This window comes from Oncorhynchus mykiss, chromosome 4 (assembly GCF_013265735.2).
Source record: "Oncorhynchus mykiss isolate Arlee chromosome 4, USDA_OmykA_1.1, whole genome shotgun sequence".
NCBI lineage: Eukaryota > Metazoa > Chordata > Actinopteri > Salmoniformes > Salmonidae > Oncorhynchus > Oncorhynchus mykiss.
The window spans coordinates 18,890,111-18,907,411 of NC_048568.1; the positions used below are offsets into that span (position 1 = coordinate 18,890,111).

Consider the following 17,301-nt stretch of genomic DNA (forward strand, 5'->3'; position numbering starts at 1 on the left):
GAGAATGCTTTTAATCATGGAAATGCAGATTCCCATCTCTTTGAAAGTTAAATGTATGCAAATGTTGCTCTTTTAAGTTCTGTACTGTACAGAATCACTTTTTGAAACCCGCAATTATTGAACACATTGCCAGTCAGAATGGAAAAGACTTTGAATATTGAAAAACAAAGATGCCTTTTTATTTAACATAAAATTACTTTCCAGGAGTTGCTGCACATGATGTGCTGAAGCCAGCTATAGTTGACTCTCACATTGGCAGCAATTAGCTGTAGTAATTATGCTCATTGACTTGCTTCACAAACTGCATTAACTGAAAAAGAGTTACTTCGATGTGGGTCTAAATGTGTACGTGTGCACGCCTGTGTGTGTGTGTATGTGTGTGTCCTCTGAGCCATGTGAGTACAGAGGAGCCTGGTCAGTCCCTCAGCAGCGGTCAGGGCTTGGTGTGTCTAGTGTTTCTTTTTGACATACAAACTGAGTAAACATCGTTTGGCATGTTGTTTTTCCTTTTGCGCACCACACACACACCACACCAGTGGCTGACAGCATCTCACACACACACACCACACCAGTGGCTGACAGCATCTCACACACACACACCAACACAGACCCAGACCAGTTGTCAAACGTTGATCCCATTACTTGTTTATTCAACTCCTTAGCGTGAAGGGAGTTCGTTCATGCTGTTGTTTTTTCCTCTGGACCCTGCCAAATGTTATGAAAATGCCACCATTTCGTTGGGAGGGATTCTAGTTGACTCCACTTAATTATAACCACAGCAGCAGAACCACAGTTCTGTTGGCATTCTTGTTGTCTAGGTTGCATCATATTCTGAGGAATCACTCTTGTTGTAGTTTAATGTATCTTCTTTTTGATGTTGTGGAAGTAAAACAGAGATGGTTCGTCGGGACATCCTGGCACACTCTCCAACATGTGTTCCCATTTTCAATAACATGATTTAATTACACGGAGTGTCTGTTATGCATTCGTTTATTTAAAGCATTAGAATTCATGCTATTCTCATAACATGGAAAAAGGGAGAAAAAAAAGCATGTTCAGAGCAGAGTGGATCCAGGTAATTAATTTTATGGCAAACCACTGTGTTAAAACTCCCTACTGGTGGCAGAATCAAGAAAGATTCAGACTTGCCAACGTGCTAAGTGGTACATTTAGGAGCGAAGGGTAATAAAATAAATGACCTTTATTCCTTGCAGTTGTGCTTGTTCCAAGAGCGTCCAACATCAGTATCTTAATGTTTACACACGTTTTACTTTTCTAATTCAGTCGTATTTTCATCTTATTCAAGTGCTGGCATGACATGTGGGAATAAATCAGACTGATACTGCTTGTCAGATGTTTTACTAAAGTTGTATGATTCTCAGAGGCCAGTCTCCTATTACATAGAAATGTGATGATCCCACATAATGTAACCTACAGTGTAGCTAGATACTGAGGCTAAATGCTTTGTGCAATTGGAACCACAGAAAATGCCAAAGCCTACATTCTAAGAGTAAATTTGCTAGGATAAATCATTAATACTTGTTGGATTAAATACCCGTGGGACTTATCTCCTTTAGTTAAGAACAACATTTACATTTAGATGTGTTTATGTGTGGTTTACGAAAGAGATAATGGAATTTCATAGCATTTAAAAATTTGAATAAATAATTAATACTTGTCATCATGACAATTCACTAAATAGTTACCAACAAACACGGATCACGCTTTTGTTATGGCAAGTACTTAAAAAATACCGGTCTGTCATCAGTGAGGCTAGGAACTTGGTTGTTTCTCCTTAGATCAATCTAGAAACCATTTTGCAAACCCAACCACAACCCCTGAGCTCACAAATGTGCGCCATTGTAACCTTAATTCCCTTTTTACATGTCTCCTATCGATGGCTATCACGGTCATCATTTGCATTGGTGTTACTTCCTCACCAGTGTCTGTTCATCTCACTGTCCCTTTGTGGCAGTTTGTGTCATTGTAAAGTCATATCACAACACCCAATGTCATCCTTCGTATTTCTCTCTGTTTGGGCATAGCTGGTAAATCACTAGCGATTCTGACTGATTTTTTAAAAGAAGATACCCAGCCACTTTATCACGTCACTTATCTTAGATTTTTGGGACTGTGCCCAGGGTTATGAACCTGATGAATCATAGAGGCAAATGAGAGGGGCTCTCGTTCGCTCTGCGTTTCATCTTCCACTCAAACACTCCAAATGAAACCAGTGCACAGGGCCAGTATGCCACATTCAATTATGTTTTGGACGTTAATTGGACTGTTTGGTAATCCCTTACACCCATAAGAATATAATATATTTCACTTGAAACACTATAATTGTATCAATCTGTTTTTATTTTATAGATACGTGTGGCTGTTACTTAGTATCATTTGTTAATTTTCAGTGGATAAGTGGATAATGGTTGCAGTTAGCTTCATATTTAGATTACAGGTAGATGTGGGATGCAGTTGACCTTTAACTGTACAAGGTTCTGAAGCTAGTCTGGCTAGTCTGCCATGAATATCTATCATGTGATATGTATGAGAATGCTTGAGCCGTTGTTGGCAGTAATATTTTTTTCTTTGACTAGGCCTCACATATTAGGAGGTGTTTTTAGACTAAGGAACAGCCACTCTATGCTGTAATTCGGGCCGGAGTGAGTGGATTTAGTTTTTAGGGCTCTCTTGACCCTCTCAGCTGAGAAGAGGGCACATGTTGGCAGGTATAACAGTGCCACAGGAGGACCAGGCTGTAATCTGAACCAGCATCAGTCATCCATTGTGGGGTGCATAACACTTCTAATGAGTAGATTTTCTGAAGCAAGGACAACTCTGGCCTGGAATCAGGCGATAAACAAAAACGTGTGGTTTTGGTAGGAATTGTTTCCAGTAATTGGAGATTTTGCTCTTACTGTTATAGAGAATTCCCTCGACCCTCTCCAAGGGTAGAATTCTCTGGATTGTTGCCATCCAGGTTTCCTGATCCCTGATTGGATTCAGTTTGTAGAGAAATGACACCGCAAAGGTAGCATTGTTCCTGCCTGTAAGCCATCAGCCACCAGGATCAGAGAGTTAGGTGAGCGAACGAGAACACCCAACATAACCACTGGTGATTCCCATTGTATGGGTTTCGTCCAGCGTTTGCCTTTTGATGTGTTATCCAAATTTGACTGACATTTCGTAGAGAAAGACTTACAGCTACAGAACATTTACTGTTGCTCACAATCAAGTTCAAACGTTGGATCAAGAAGCTTATGGAGAAGAGACAAAAACGGTTACTGGCCATATTGAGATTGCGGAATTGAATTCGGTCTTATTAAAGTTCTAGAAGACTGTATTACATCACCGAGTTAAATGACTGTTCTGAAAGAGATCCCGTCATTATGCAGGCTTTATGTGTTTTCTGACTGTACTACTTGTCTGCAGACCACTCTCATTTGTATTCACATTTAATGTTTGTTTATGCTAAATAGAATAGGCCGTCTTGTACTTTGTGTTGGATGCCGATCAAGAACGCCACTTGACCGACTTTAATTGCTCCGCAGTGGGTTTTTGCTCTTGAATGTTTCTGCCCCACTCCAATGTTTGCTATGGTTTTGGCTCACATATTAGACTGGCCTGGGTAAACAGAAGTCATTGTTTTCTGAGTGAAGACTTCTTTCCAGCCTATTAAACATTTTCTCTGCGCATAGTCTTCAGGTTACATTTAAACCATAGCTCTGGTATTTTATCATCTCAACATACATTTTTCAACTGCATGTGTAGTATGAGTAGCTTGTTTCCACTGACTTACTCTTGAATCTTTGCTACTCCTAATCGAAATCTCCTGTGAGTCTAAACCTGAGATGGTCCCTGTTGTCTGACTCTGTCACTGGTCCACTAACACAGTCTCTCTGACCTCTGACCTTATTACCTGGCCTTGCACTGTTGCACTACTGACCTGACTCCTCCTCCACTGCCTTACTTGTCCCTTGTCCTGTCCTGGTGTCCCCTGGTGTCTCCTGGTGTCTTCCTGTCCTCCCTGGTGCTGGGGTGTAGTAGTGACAACATGTCCCTGTTTTTGGTTCAGCAGTGTTGAGCTGTAGTAACTCCAACTGCGTTGTGGTGCTCAAGGACTCCCAGGGTGCATTCACCTCCCCCTGCTACCCACAAGATTACCCCAGTAGTCAGGCCTGCAAGTGGACTCTGCAGGCTCCAGCTGGATTCATTGTGCAAATAACCTTCCTCGACTTTGAGCTTGAGGAGGCCCTTGGGTGCATCTACGACCGCATCATTGTCAACACCGGCAACCAAGATGTTAAGTTTTGTGGCTTAACAGCCAAAGGACTGACGCTAAACTCCACCGGCAATGTGATGGAGGTGTCATTTAACTCAGACTTTAGCGTCCAAAAGAAAGGCTTCAGTGTCAGTTACAGGCAAGGTATGTTTTAAAGCAGGCAAGCTTTCTTTTCTGTTTACTTACTTCTGTTTTTACAGGTATATTTTCATGGTTACCTTGATTGTTAAGTTTATTATGATTATTATGATTCTTCTTATGTTTTGTCGTTGGAATGTTTGTACATGACATTTTCTTCTCTATTTTCAACGTGCTTATTTAGATGTTAATGTTTAGCCATGTCCTATGACTGTAAGCCTCATGGTATTTTTAAGTCATTCCCCAAAAGAAACATTACGCAAGCGTCAAACATCTCCGCCCTTCTACTAACCAAACAGCAACATGGCTCGGGACAAACATGTCTTCCATCCACTATGCTAACTTTAAAAAATTACACTTTTTTATAAAAATGTATTTCTGACACAATGCTGTGCTTCTCCCTTCAGAAATATTCAGTTCCCTTTTCTTAAATAGAAAGGACCCTAATAAGCACAGGCGACATAAAATAAAAATAATTTTGAAATTAGTAGTCAGAGAAACCAATGACAGGGTGAGTGAATGATAAAATTGAGTGTTTTATGGTGTTTAGCCTATATTCAGTTTATAGAATCCCAGTCCCAACCTTTATCTAGGCACCATAAACCCTCCACATCAAAGAGGTACAGTAAACGTAATCGCACATAGCTCCTCCACCACATTATCCCTTCACATGGCCGAATCAATATAAATCTCTCCCAGCTTGAATATAACCTCTTATTCACAATGGGTCCAAGTGTGAATGAAGTGTCAGGGAATGGTACCCTAGCTTTCCAATGCCTTCAAATGATTCAATAACATTTTCTCAACATTTTACTGTGAGAGATTTTCAGCCAGCCATGTTGGAACATAGTATGCTTTGCATTATGCAAGCAAGAGGCTAAGGAAAACCGGCTTTGTGAGGTTTCCACAATGTTTGGTTCTAGTTGGCTCCTTTGTCGTCGCCAGGCATTGAGTATCAGTTTAAAGCATGTACATTGGATGAGCTAGATTGAGTTAGACGAGTTAGATTGAGTCATTTATACACCGCATCACATGAACCTTTGTTCTCCCACACCCATCAGTTGGGGTCTAAGCTCCTATTGCGTTTGGGCTCTGTGGTGGTATCCCAACCGTCAGGCGAACCTATTGAACTTGGCTTTCAACCTGTTGGCAGCCCAATGTCCTGCCTGGAGCTCTGGAATCATATGACGTTGTCACAGTGAGCCCTGGTCTTTCCGTACGGCTCGTAAAGCAGACCGGAGATCAACAACACAAACAAAGCCCTGCAGGACATATCAAAAAGGGCCTCTCAGCTGTGTCAAATCCTGATACCACATTCAAAGCTGAGCTGTGTTTTTCCATTCCAAATTGGCTGTCACTCTGGCAATGGGATGGCCAACAGCAACAAACCCGCCGACCAAATCTGAGCTTCCTTAAATTAAATGTCAGAAAGTATGGGATGAGCATATGTACATTTAAAAAAAGAATAGAGCACTCCTTTTCTTGTTGAAAAGTCTCATTGACTGGTGGGAATGTGGAAATGGAGTGCTGGTTGACATTTAATCTTAGTGATAAGAGGTAGGCCTGAGATGTTAGAAGCTGAGGTCCCTGCCTAACTGGCACCGTTCATCCTCTGAACTGTGGAACACTGTCTGAAGTCAAATAATTATGATGTGGAAACGGTGTCTCGTTAGATGCAAATAGTGAATAATGACAGACAGCAGGAGAGTGACAAATGAGGATTATTCAACCTGTAGCCTTTGGATTCACACAGCATGAATTGGCCTTTCAGCATTCCTTTTGAAGTCAGAGTATGACTGTATAGCAGTAATGGCAGGTAAGTGGTGTGTTTACCCAGACATACTGTATGTTATTAGTCGCATCGGGCTTTAGACAAGATGTTCTGTACAGTTTTTTAGAGCCCCTGGTTCTACTGAACATCTGACAGTCATCTAATGCAGTGGTTCCCAACTCCAATCCAGGAGAACCACAGTGTTCCAGCCCAGCACTAACGTTGATTCAACTGATCAAAGGCTTATGATTAGTTGATGACTTGATTGGTTGAATCAGGTGGTTGTGAGTCCTTAGGCCTGTAGTTGAACAACACTTTGTTCTCTAATGCTCTTCTTTCTACCTGTGTGCTGTAGTTGCCGTGGCGCTAAGGAACCAGAAGGTCACAGTGTCCAACGGCGCAGGCAAAGTGATCCAAGTCTCCAACTCGGTGACCATACCTACCCTTCAGCAGTTCACTGTGTGCTTCGAGATAGCCCGGCCCAACCAAAAGAGCAAGGAGACTATCTTCTCTTACACCCGGCTAGAGGACAGCAGCGGTGAAGAAGCCCTCAGCTTCGGAAATAACCAGGAAAGAATGGCGCTGGTCATGAGTAACGAGACATGTCTGATAGACTCTATCCTCAACGCCTCAGACTTCACTTCCACCATGAAGCAATTCTGTCTCACGTGGGCCTCCACCACAGGCAAAGTGACCCTCTACTTCAACAGCAACTACAGGGTCAAGACCTGCTCCAACACGATTGGGCACTCGGTGGGGGCTGGGGGGCTCTTCATGCTGGGGTCCCATAGCAGCTTTGATGGGACCATCTATAACTTCCGCCTGTGGGATTATGCCATGGACATGACACAGCTGTTCGCCCTCACCTGTGATGCCGTCGGCAACGTCATCGACTGGGACAACAGCTTCTGGGACATCCCCTCTTCACTGGCACAGACGGACAGCGCACTGAGCTGCAGTAAGTATCCCAATATAGTCATCCTCAACACACGGGTCTATTGTATTTATGATTACTGATTTCCAGTCAGCAGAACTTCTGAAAATAATAATTGTTATTATTCAAAAGAGTTTGACTGACAATAGTCTTTATGTTGTTATTGGGACAATTTCATGGTCCATTAGTAACAGTTAATGCATACCAGTTATGAGAGTGACGAAAATGACATCAAAATCCTTAGTAACTCAAACAGTCCAAGGTTATCGGAACTGCTTAGGGAGATGAAAGCAGCAGGACAAAGATATGCTCGATGTCTCTAACAATGATAGTATTAGGAATCTGTTTGTAGCGATAGGAGGGTAGCCACAGCAAAGGAGCCAAGGATGTCGGGATATGTCTGCCCAACCGCCCGGAGCTGACTAGAAAATGGCGCTGTGTGTGGTTTAGCTGGGGAAAGTATGAAGTGCAGAATCATGCATTTCTCCAACCCATTATAAGGCTCACAGGAACACACACACATAGGCCCCATGGCTGAGGAAACGTTTTACCTAGCCCTGTTCCTAAAACACTATCTGTTCTGCCACAGCTTTGGCCTGAGAGCTCGTGAAAGAGAGGGGTGTTCAGAGGACTTTTAAGACCAAATGGTAGGAGTTCCCTTCCCAGTGCTAAGCTCTCCCTTTCACAAAGGTGCACAGAGAAAGATGCCTGTCTCTCTGAACATTAGCTCGCTCTGTGTTAGTCTTGGAACTGCTCATGGGTGTGGATGATCTGGAACAACCAACTCCCCTTGGGTACTCTTTGAGTTTACATCTCTGCTTCTGCTCCAGTTGAAAATCATGCATACCAGATGTTAAAAATGATAGGCTAGTTCTCCTATACTGTACACTGTTTAGAGGAGTAGGGTAAACAATATACTGTTGTTAGGGCTGTGATGGTCATGGAATGTTGGATGACGGTAATTTGCCAGCCAAATCACCGCGGTCAATGTCATATCCGTTTGAATAGCAAAATAATAATAATAAAATAATAAATAATAAATAAATAAAATATATGTTCTACTTTGGTCTTGACTTTATGTGCCGCCATAGAAGTGTAATTCATCATTTGGGCGTCCCCATTCTAGTCAATGATGTCATAATGGGTGGATTGGTGGCCATCCCGCGTGTACCCATAGGAGCAAAGCAGGAAGTAAAAGCAGGAAATGTACCCATCATGTGTGCTGTGATTTGTTGATTCAACTGACATTACAAAAACTACATTCAATTGTATGAGCCACATCAGTTAACATCATTTGAATGAACATTCTACATTTCAGCAAGGAGCAACAAAGTTTCATCAAAGATGATATATTATATTGACAAGATAGCCGGATGACCGATATAAAAAAGATCAGGTGGGACCATTCTAGCCAATGAGAGGACAGATACACGTGTGAACAACAGGCAAAACTAAGTAATTTTTCTCAAAGTTGCCAGAATGCCACGTGCATCCACTTACAGTAGTATATCAGTACATTTGTGACAGCCTAAACATTACAAAATGTATATTCGATCAAATAGGCCTCAAGTAAGTCATAGACCTCCATACAAAAAAAGGGCTTATCTCACGCAGACAGATTTTGGGCGGAGTAAATCCTCTCGCTTCGCCTTTTCCTCTCTGATTTCATCAAGTTCTTAAGAGTCAACCGCACTAATGCCCCACCACCTGTCTTCAGTCAGCTGTTCATTTCACAAAAAAATAACAAAATAAGCGGTTATGACAGTTATTTATTTTCATGACAGTCTTTTTTCATAACCGTCGGTTACAGGGTTATATGGTAATTGTGCCAACTCTAACTGTTGTTTGAGTATTGTCGTGGAAATTCTTACACAGGGACACTCGAAGTCAGTCTTAATGAATCATTGTTTATTGTCAGCGTGCTGGAGAGGTTCCAACCATCTCAATGCACCATAGTACACATGTCAATCAGGAGCTCTGCCTGGGCAGACCCAGCAGTTGTCTTATATTAGCGCCATATACAGTGAAATTATAGTTGTATGATTTAGCATTATTAATGAATCATTACTGTTTTGTTTCATTCATGTGACAGACCAACACTGTTTCATAACATGTGACAGACCAACACCTCACAAGGCTTCTTCTTTCTAAGCCGAGACCTTGAAACTGAGATATCTTTTGTTCGTTCTCAAAGCAAGGTCTGGGCGTACTGCCAAATTGAAGCTACTGATAGTGAGGATTTGTACAGTTAGCCACTTGAATGAACACAGAAATTGGTTCATAAAACAGCACACGAATAGAACACAGAAATTAGTTATAAGAGAAGCACAAACATTAAAATTACATTACATTATATCATCTCTATAGTAGCGGACTAAACTCCCCTTCATGGTGAAGGAAGTTTTGGAGGGGATCAGAGACAAGGCTTTGTGGAATTCAGCTCCAACTACATCAATTCACCAAAGGTTAATACTTTAAAAAATTTAAATTATGAAATACCCACTTTTTTTACTTATGTTTGTCCTCTGTAGTTGTGTGCCTTTCTTTGTTTGCTGAAATACATTTTTTTTCTCTAAACATTATTCAAATACAACCACTGACGGTTTGCTCATTGCTGTTGCTCTAAGATGGCAACTCAGCGCCAAAACGCATGTGCCAATTGAATCTCAAAAAGGAAACTGTTGCATCCCCGGTTAAAGGAAGCGGGTTCTTTTTAGTTCTTGCAAAGAGAAACTCGACAGCATTAACATCACGAAGATGGTTATTTACAACATGACAGCAGATTCAACATAGCCTGTTCCAAGCTGAGTTCATCTGCACCCTCTCAAAGGTAGCACACTTGAAAACTCTGGCCAACATCCAATGAGGACCTGTCAATTAAGCTATGCGTATCAGATACATGTTTCCAATATCACGCACTGAACACGCACTGAACACTTAACCAGATGTGCATGATAACATGCTGCTTATCTCTCAAACTCTACAGAAACAGTCAGTGGTTATATTTAATGAACATTTATTGAAAAAGTATTGATTTCAGCAAATAAAGAAAGGGACGCAACTACAGAGGACAAACATAGGTAAATAGTAAGAATTTCACAATTTACATTTTTTTTAAAGTATTGACCTTGGGCAAATCAATGTAATCTGAGCTGAATTCCAAAAAGCCCGGTCTCTGCTCCACGCAGTCGGTAGAGTTCACCAGAAACCTAACTTAGCTTATTAAACATGTGTTAACTTATTAATTAGTCAATAAATGCTTTGCTCTGCCCACATGAGTTTGTTTACATGTCACTGGCTGATGCAGCTGCTGCTTAATAATTGCCTGTGTCTGATTGCAATGATACCTACTAATGTCAAGTCTTCTCTTTACAGTCTGTTTCCCACATTGCATACACTTAACAACGGCTGCTCCATCTAGTGGTGAGTGTGCTGCTAACAACCTGATTGCTTCGTGAAAGCTGCTTGCCTGAGTACCATGCAAGAGGATGCATGTGAAATACGGTGCTAACCACTATAAAGTGTAGACTTTGCGTTTCCCAGGAAACAGAGAGATTAGTCATATTATGGGATTCACTTTCTACCAAGCCTCTGGACGTAACATGTCAATGATACATTCTAAGTTTGATTAATCTACAGTCAATATACACAAATAGACGATTGTTAGTCTTGTGTCGTGCATCGAAAGCCTCCATTCAAGGCAAACCAGGTAAAGTTCTAAGTTATTTTTTTGCTTGCAGACTTTGTGTCGTGACATAACAAGGCTCTTCTGCATGACGCAAGTCGACCAGCAGTGATACTCTTGCTAATTATCCGCCTGTCCTTGCTTTGAATAACATCAATGTACTGTATCTGCCTGCCTCGTCTTTTCAGGGCTTCTCATGCTGGAAGAACATTTACTTTTTTACAAGACCAGACAGTGACTTCTTAGGAACTAGCATGTAAACCCCCCCCCCCCCCCCCCCCCTGTACACTGTGAACGTCAGTCGAGGCCTATGATGTTGGCAGGAGGCTGAGGGGCCCAAACTTTAGTTTAGATATTCTGGTTGGTAGTCTGGTTGGCCAGCAGTGTGGCGCGCAAAGCTATAGTTGTAGTCTACCTGGGGGAAACTAGCTCTGGGCTAATTATCAGGCTTGGGAAGAGGACTGGCCCAGTGAAGCTCTTTGGGTCTCCTTTCATCTCTCTGTGAGGTCAGTGGGGGAGTGACTGTCTGCATGGCTACACTCTGTCAGAGATCCATTACCCGCTGAGTCTACACATTCCTCATAGTCCTGGCCCAGGCACGATGGGGTAGTTTAGTTTTGTGGGTCTACTAGTTCAGATATATGGAATAGCACTAGCCATTCATCCACATCCCCTAAAGGCACAAGACCTTTTGGGTGGGAGTTATGGGTACTGGCCTGGGAGTGACAAGAGAGACTCGTTTCTTAAGTTTCACTTCAATGATTACAACTCTGCAGTGCATGAGGTAATAGTTGAAGATTGAAGACTGGAATCCACGGTCCACGACAACAATGGTTCACTGGACCATAAGACAGTCCCAATAATGACAACTCACATCCACTAACTGATATTAAAGATGCACTCTCTCTCCTCTGACAAGTCATTACTTTTCATTGCCAGCGATTATCATAATTATTAGCCATGTCCATCGAGTCCAGGTGGGCCTGTCTCGCAGTGTTCTGCTCTGAGCACTTTCGTGTACAACAGCATTAGCAAATATGTGGGGGGGGGGGGGGGGGGGGCAAACAAAGCAGCATTCATTGCTGTATCACAAAGTGCTGCATATTTTATACGACAGAGGAGGTGTTGGCGGTAGGAATGGGCACAGCTTCAGAACAGTGGGTAAAAGATCAAACTCCCTGCCCTTTTCAACAAGATGACAAATATTCAGGCTTATGAAATTCCAACATTTATTTGGCAGATCATACTGAATATTTATTGAGAGTTCTGGATCACATACCAGTCTGAGAGCATGTAGCTAGCTGAGCTGAGCAGCTGTGGAGAATACTGTCAATCCTGTTACAATGGAGGTACCTAATACCCAGGGCCGAAGTCGTGCCAAATCTTTATTTTTCATGAATTTATCATGTGTGGGATTGTACTGAAATTAATATAAAACTGCATAGAGTTGTTTGTGTTCTCTTTAACCTCTCACCATTGGAAATGCTGTTGATAATGGTGATTTAACATGTTTATTTCCAATCCACTTTGAAGGTACCTCTGTACCCGTCTATACATCACAAACCACCAGCTGTGCCTCTCCTGGACTGGGCTGCCCAGGTAGGAAACCAATGACTGTTACACATGTCAATAATTTACAACAGACCATACAATGGTTATTAAGCACCCCCCAATCATACACTATCATTCTTATTACATATGAGTTCATATTGATTAACAACCAACAGACATACCATTTTACCCATCTCACCTCTAATGTGTGTTTGTGTGTTATCTCCCTTTTTCTGTATTATTCATCATATTATCTTAGACATATTGACATACAGTATGCCATCATGTTAATAGGCACACGGTACATCAGTCTTTCTCCTCAACGTCACTTTGCAGTCTTGACCATGTTATCAATTCCATAACAAGACTATGACGTCATTTTATGCAGTCTTTGTGGAAAAAAAACGACACACCTAGTGTATCAACCCACTATCTCATTCACCCAGTAGTGCGTACACTGGAAACACACTCTCTGTACCCATTCACCCAGTAGTGTGTACACTGGAAACATACTCTCTGTACCCTGGTCTCCTTGTTAAGGGACCCTCCAAACCTTGTTATTTGCCATAAAGCTTCCAAATTCAACTGAAGAACCATGAGAAGTAGACCTTCCATTCCGTGGGGAGAGAGAGAAAGTAGCGGGGAGGGAGAGAATGGGGAAATTAGTGTTCCTGTCCAGTTTGACCACTGTTCTGGATGAGGTCGCAGCTGCAGAGATGATGCAGAGTTTATGGACTCTGCTCTTTGTAGACATCAGCTACAGATGCATGTTGACTGATAAGCGACACTTCCCCAAAAGTAGGTTCTCTCCCGGCGAGCAAATTTATTAAGCTCTGTGAGATGATGGATTGAGAAAGCTATTTGAAGGTTAACTCTTATATGCTTTGCTTATGAGAAAGACCCCCGTGACAGACTTTGCTGTAGAATCAACAAGGTGATTGGATGGAAATAAATGAGACTAGGAAGGAAGAGGGTGACCTCTTGAAGACCAGCACTGTGGCTTATGATGGCCCAGAGTATACAGTTGAAGTCGGAAGTTTACATACACCTTAGCCAAATACATTTAAACTCAGTTTTTCATAATTCCTGACATTTAATCCTAGTAAAAATTCCCTGTTTTAGGTCAGTTAGGATCCCCACTTTATTTGAAGAATGTAAAATGTTAGAATAATAGTAGAGAGAATTATTTATTTCAGTTTTTATTTCTTTCATCACATTCCCAGTGGGTCAGAAGTTTACATACACTCAATTAGTATTTGGTAGCATTGCCTTTAAATGGTTTAACTTGGGTCAAATGTTTAGGGTAGCCTTCCACAAGCTTCCCACAATGAGTTGGTTGAATTTTGGCTCATTCCTCCTGACAGAGCTGGTGTAACTGAGTCAGGTTTGTAGGCCTCCTTGCTTGCACACACTTTTTCAGTTCTGCCCACACATTTTCTATGGGATTGAGGTCAGGGCTTTGTGATAGCCACTCCGATACCTTGACTTTGTTGTCCTTAAGCCATTTTGCCACAACTTTGGAAGTATGCTTGGGGTCATTGTCCATTTGGAAGACCCATTTGCTATCAAGCTTTAACTTCCTGACTGATGTCTTGAGATGTTGCTTCAATATATCCACATAATTTTCCATCCTCGTGATGCCATCTATTTTGTGAAGTGCACCAGTCCCCCTGCAGCAAAGCACCCCCACAACATGATGCTGCCACCCCCGTGCTTCACGGTTGGGATGATGTTCTTTGGCTTTCAAGCCTCCCTCTTTGTCCTCCAAACATAACGATGGTCATTATGGCCAAACAGTTCTATTGTTGTTTCATCAGACCAGAGGACATTTCTCCAAAAGTACAATCTTTGTCCCCATGTGCAGTTGCAAACCGTAGTCTGGCTTTTTTTATGGAGGTTTTGTAGCAGTGACTTCTTCCTTGCTGAGCGGCCTTTCAGGTTATGTCGATATAGGACTCGTTTTACTGTGGATATCAATACTTTTGTACTTGTTTCCTCCAGCATCTTCACAAGGTACTTTGCTGTTGTTCTGGGATTGATTTGCACTTTTTGCACCAAAGTACGTTCATCTCTGTTCAAATAATTTTCATTGAACACACACAAGAATGGTGTATAGGTATAAAAGACAAGTATGCAATTCTTATCTAAACATAAAAGAGCAGACAGAAACAACAAGACCCAGAGTATTTGGGTACAAAACAAATAATACAAAACACGACATACAGAACAAAGACAGGTAGAAAGAAAGAGGGTAGATGCCCCCCCCCCCCCCCCCCCCCCCCCCCCCCCCCCAACTGCTCGGGTGCCGGGGCAAGCATATGCTGCCCAAAGGTAGATTGAAATAGTACAATTGAGAGTGCGTTAATAAGTACAAATTCACAGCGCCGACTGGTCCAAGTAAGAGAGGAAAGGCTGCCAGATTTGATCAAATGTTGATCATTTATTGTTCAGAATATATCTAATTATTTCTAAGTGTACAGGGTATGGTATCAGAAATAGGACTGGTGGAGTTATGTCACACATGCAGCTAACACAGACATATGGAAATGTCTGCTCTACCAAAAATTACAACCAATTAATTGCAGCATTACCACAAAAACGGAAGAGGCAAGTAGAAGGGGAAAAAAGTAAGGAACTTGTATGTCGGCCCTGTATTAAAGACCATAAATGGTTAAAGAAAAGTGTGATAAATAAAAACATATACCAATTTCATTTAAGGACCAAAAAACTGACAGCTGTGAAATATAAATTGCAAAATGGTTGGGAAGAGATTTTTGATGTACCCATTCCATGGCACATGGTTTATGAATTGATACGCAAAACAACGCCGGATTCAAAACTTCTAATTTTTCAATATAAATTACTATACAAAATTCTTGCAACTAATAGAATGTTATATAGATGGGGGATACAATCTTCCCAGCTCTGCAGATTCTGTGAGGAGGCAGAATCATTAGATCATTTATTTTGGTATTGTCCATATGTAGCTCGTTTTTGGTCACAGGTCCAGGAATGGCTGAAGAATTGCAACATTTGCATAGAACTAACGCTACAGAAAGCAATACTGGGTGATTTGAAAAGCCATAGTCAATCAATCAATAATATAATAATTATTTTAGCAAAAATGTTTATTTTTAATTTACAATCTGTAGAATCTATGAGAATAGGAAGGTTAAATTATTTTGTGAAGCATCACAGCACAGTTGAGAAATATATGGCAAATAGAAATTTGAAATGGATGATGTTGAGGGATAGATGGGAGGGGTTGAATGGAGCTGAAGGGTGGGACTAATAACAAGATAAACAATGTAAAGCATAAGGGATCTGTAAAATGTATATAGGTTCAGAACTTCTGTGAAATAGCATAGTTACAAATAGAAATCAAACTGGATGGATCAGAAATAGAGGAAGGACTAAGAACAAACAAGAGAGAACTATTGTAAAGTAGACTGTATCTGTAAAATGTGTATAAGATGTATAAATTGAAGATGAAAGCAGAAGTGTTTATTAGTTTACTCCAATTGGGGGATTGGCGGTAGGTTTTGCAGGAAAAATAATAAAGGTATATTATTTTTAAAAGTATGTATGTCTATATAGGTATGTGTATGTATATACAGTGCCTTGCGAAAGTATTCGGCCCCCTTGAACTTTGCGACCTTTTGCCACATTTCAGTCTTCAAACATAAAGATATAAAACTGTATTTTTTTGTGAAGAATCAACAACAAGTGGGACACAATCATGAAGTGGAACAACATTTATTGGATATTTCAAACTTTTTTAACAAATCAAAAACTGAAAAATTGGGCGTGCAAAATTATTCAGCCCCTTTACTTTCAGTGCAGCAAACTCTCTCCAGAAGTTCAGTGAGGATCTCTGAATGATCCAATGTTGACCTAAATGACTAATGATGATAAATACAATCCACCTGTGTGTAATCAAGTCTCCGTATAAATGCACCTGCACTGTGATAGTCTCAGAGGTCCGTTAAAAGCGCAGAGAGCATCATGAAGAACAAGGAACACACCAGGCAGGTCCGAGATACTGTTGTGAAGAAGTTTAAAGCCGGATTTGGATACAAAAAGATTTCCCAAGCTTTAAACATCCCAAGGAGCACTGTGCAAGCGATAATATTGAAATGGAAGGAGTATCAGACCACTGCAAATCTACCAAGACCTGGCCGTCCCTCTAAACTTTCAGCTCATACAAGGAGAAGACTGATCAGAGATGCAGCCAAGAGGCCCATGATCACTCTGGATGAACTGCAGAGATCTACAGCTGAGGTGGGAGGCTCTGTCCATAGGACAACAATCAGTCGTATATTGCACAAATCTGGCCTTTATGGAAGAGTGGCAAGAAGAAAGCCATTTCTTAAAGATATCCATAAAAAGTGTCGTTTAAAGTTTGCCACAAGCCACCTGGGAGACACACCAAACATGTGGAAGAAGGTGCTCTGGTCAGATGAAACCAAAATTGAACTTTTTGGCAACAATGCAAAACGTTATGTTTGGCGTAAAAGCAACACAGCTGAACACACCATCCCCACTGTCAAACATGGTGGTGGCAGCATCATGGTTTCGGCCTGCTTTTCTTCAGCAGGGACAGGGAAGATGGTTAAAATTGATGGGAAGATGGATGGAGCCAAATACAGGAGCATTCTGGAAGAAAACCTGATGGAGTCTGCAAAAGACCTGAGACTGGGACGGAGATTCGTCTTCCAACAAGACAATGATCCAAAACATAAAGCAAAATCTACAATGGAATGGTTCAAAAATAAACATATCCAGGTGTTAGAATGGCCAAGTCAAAGTCCAGACCTGAATCCAATCGAGAATCTGTGGAAAGAACTGAAAACTGCTGTTCACAAATGCTCTCCATCCAACCTCACTGAGCTCGAGCTGTTTTGCAAGGAGGAATGGGAAAAAATGTCAGTCTCTCGATG

At 41.4% G+C, this 17,301-nt stretch overlaps 1 protein-coding gene across 6 annotated transcripts in view; it reads left to right on the top strand.

Annotated features, from left to right (window-relative positions):
• Window positions 1–17,301, top strand: part of LOC110522244 (adhesion G-protein coupled receptor G6) — a 69,333-nt gene that overhangs the window by 7,259 nt on the left and 44,773 nt on the right. For 2 of the 6 annotated variants that reach the window (XM_036975814.1, XM_036975810.1), the window contains exons 3-6: window positions 4,076–4,426; window positions 6,547–7,149; window positions 10,501–10,548; window positions 12,344–12,409. In XM_036975814.1, coding sequence (XP_036831709.1) covers window positions 4,076–4,426; window positions 6,547–7,149; window positions 10,501–10,548; window positions 12,344–12,409 — 1,068 coding nt within the window. The remainder of the gene's footprint in view (window positions 1–4,075; window positions 4,427–6,546; window positions 7,150–10,500; window positions 10,549–12,343; window positions 12,410–17,301) is intronic. The other 4 variants (XM_036975816.1, XM_036975813.1, XM_036975812.1 and 1 more) reach the window with 3 other exon arrangements.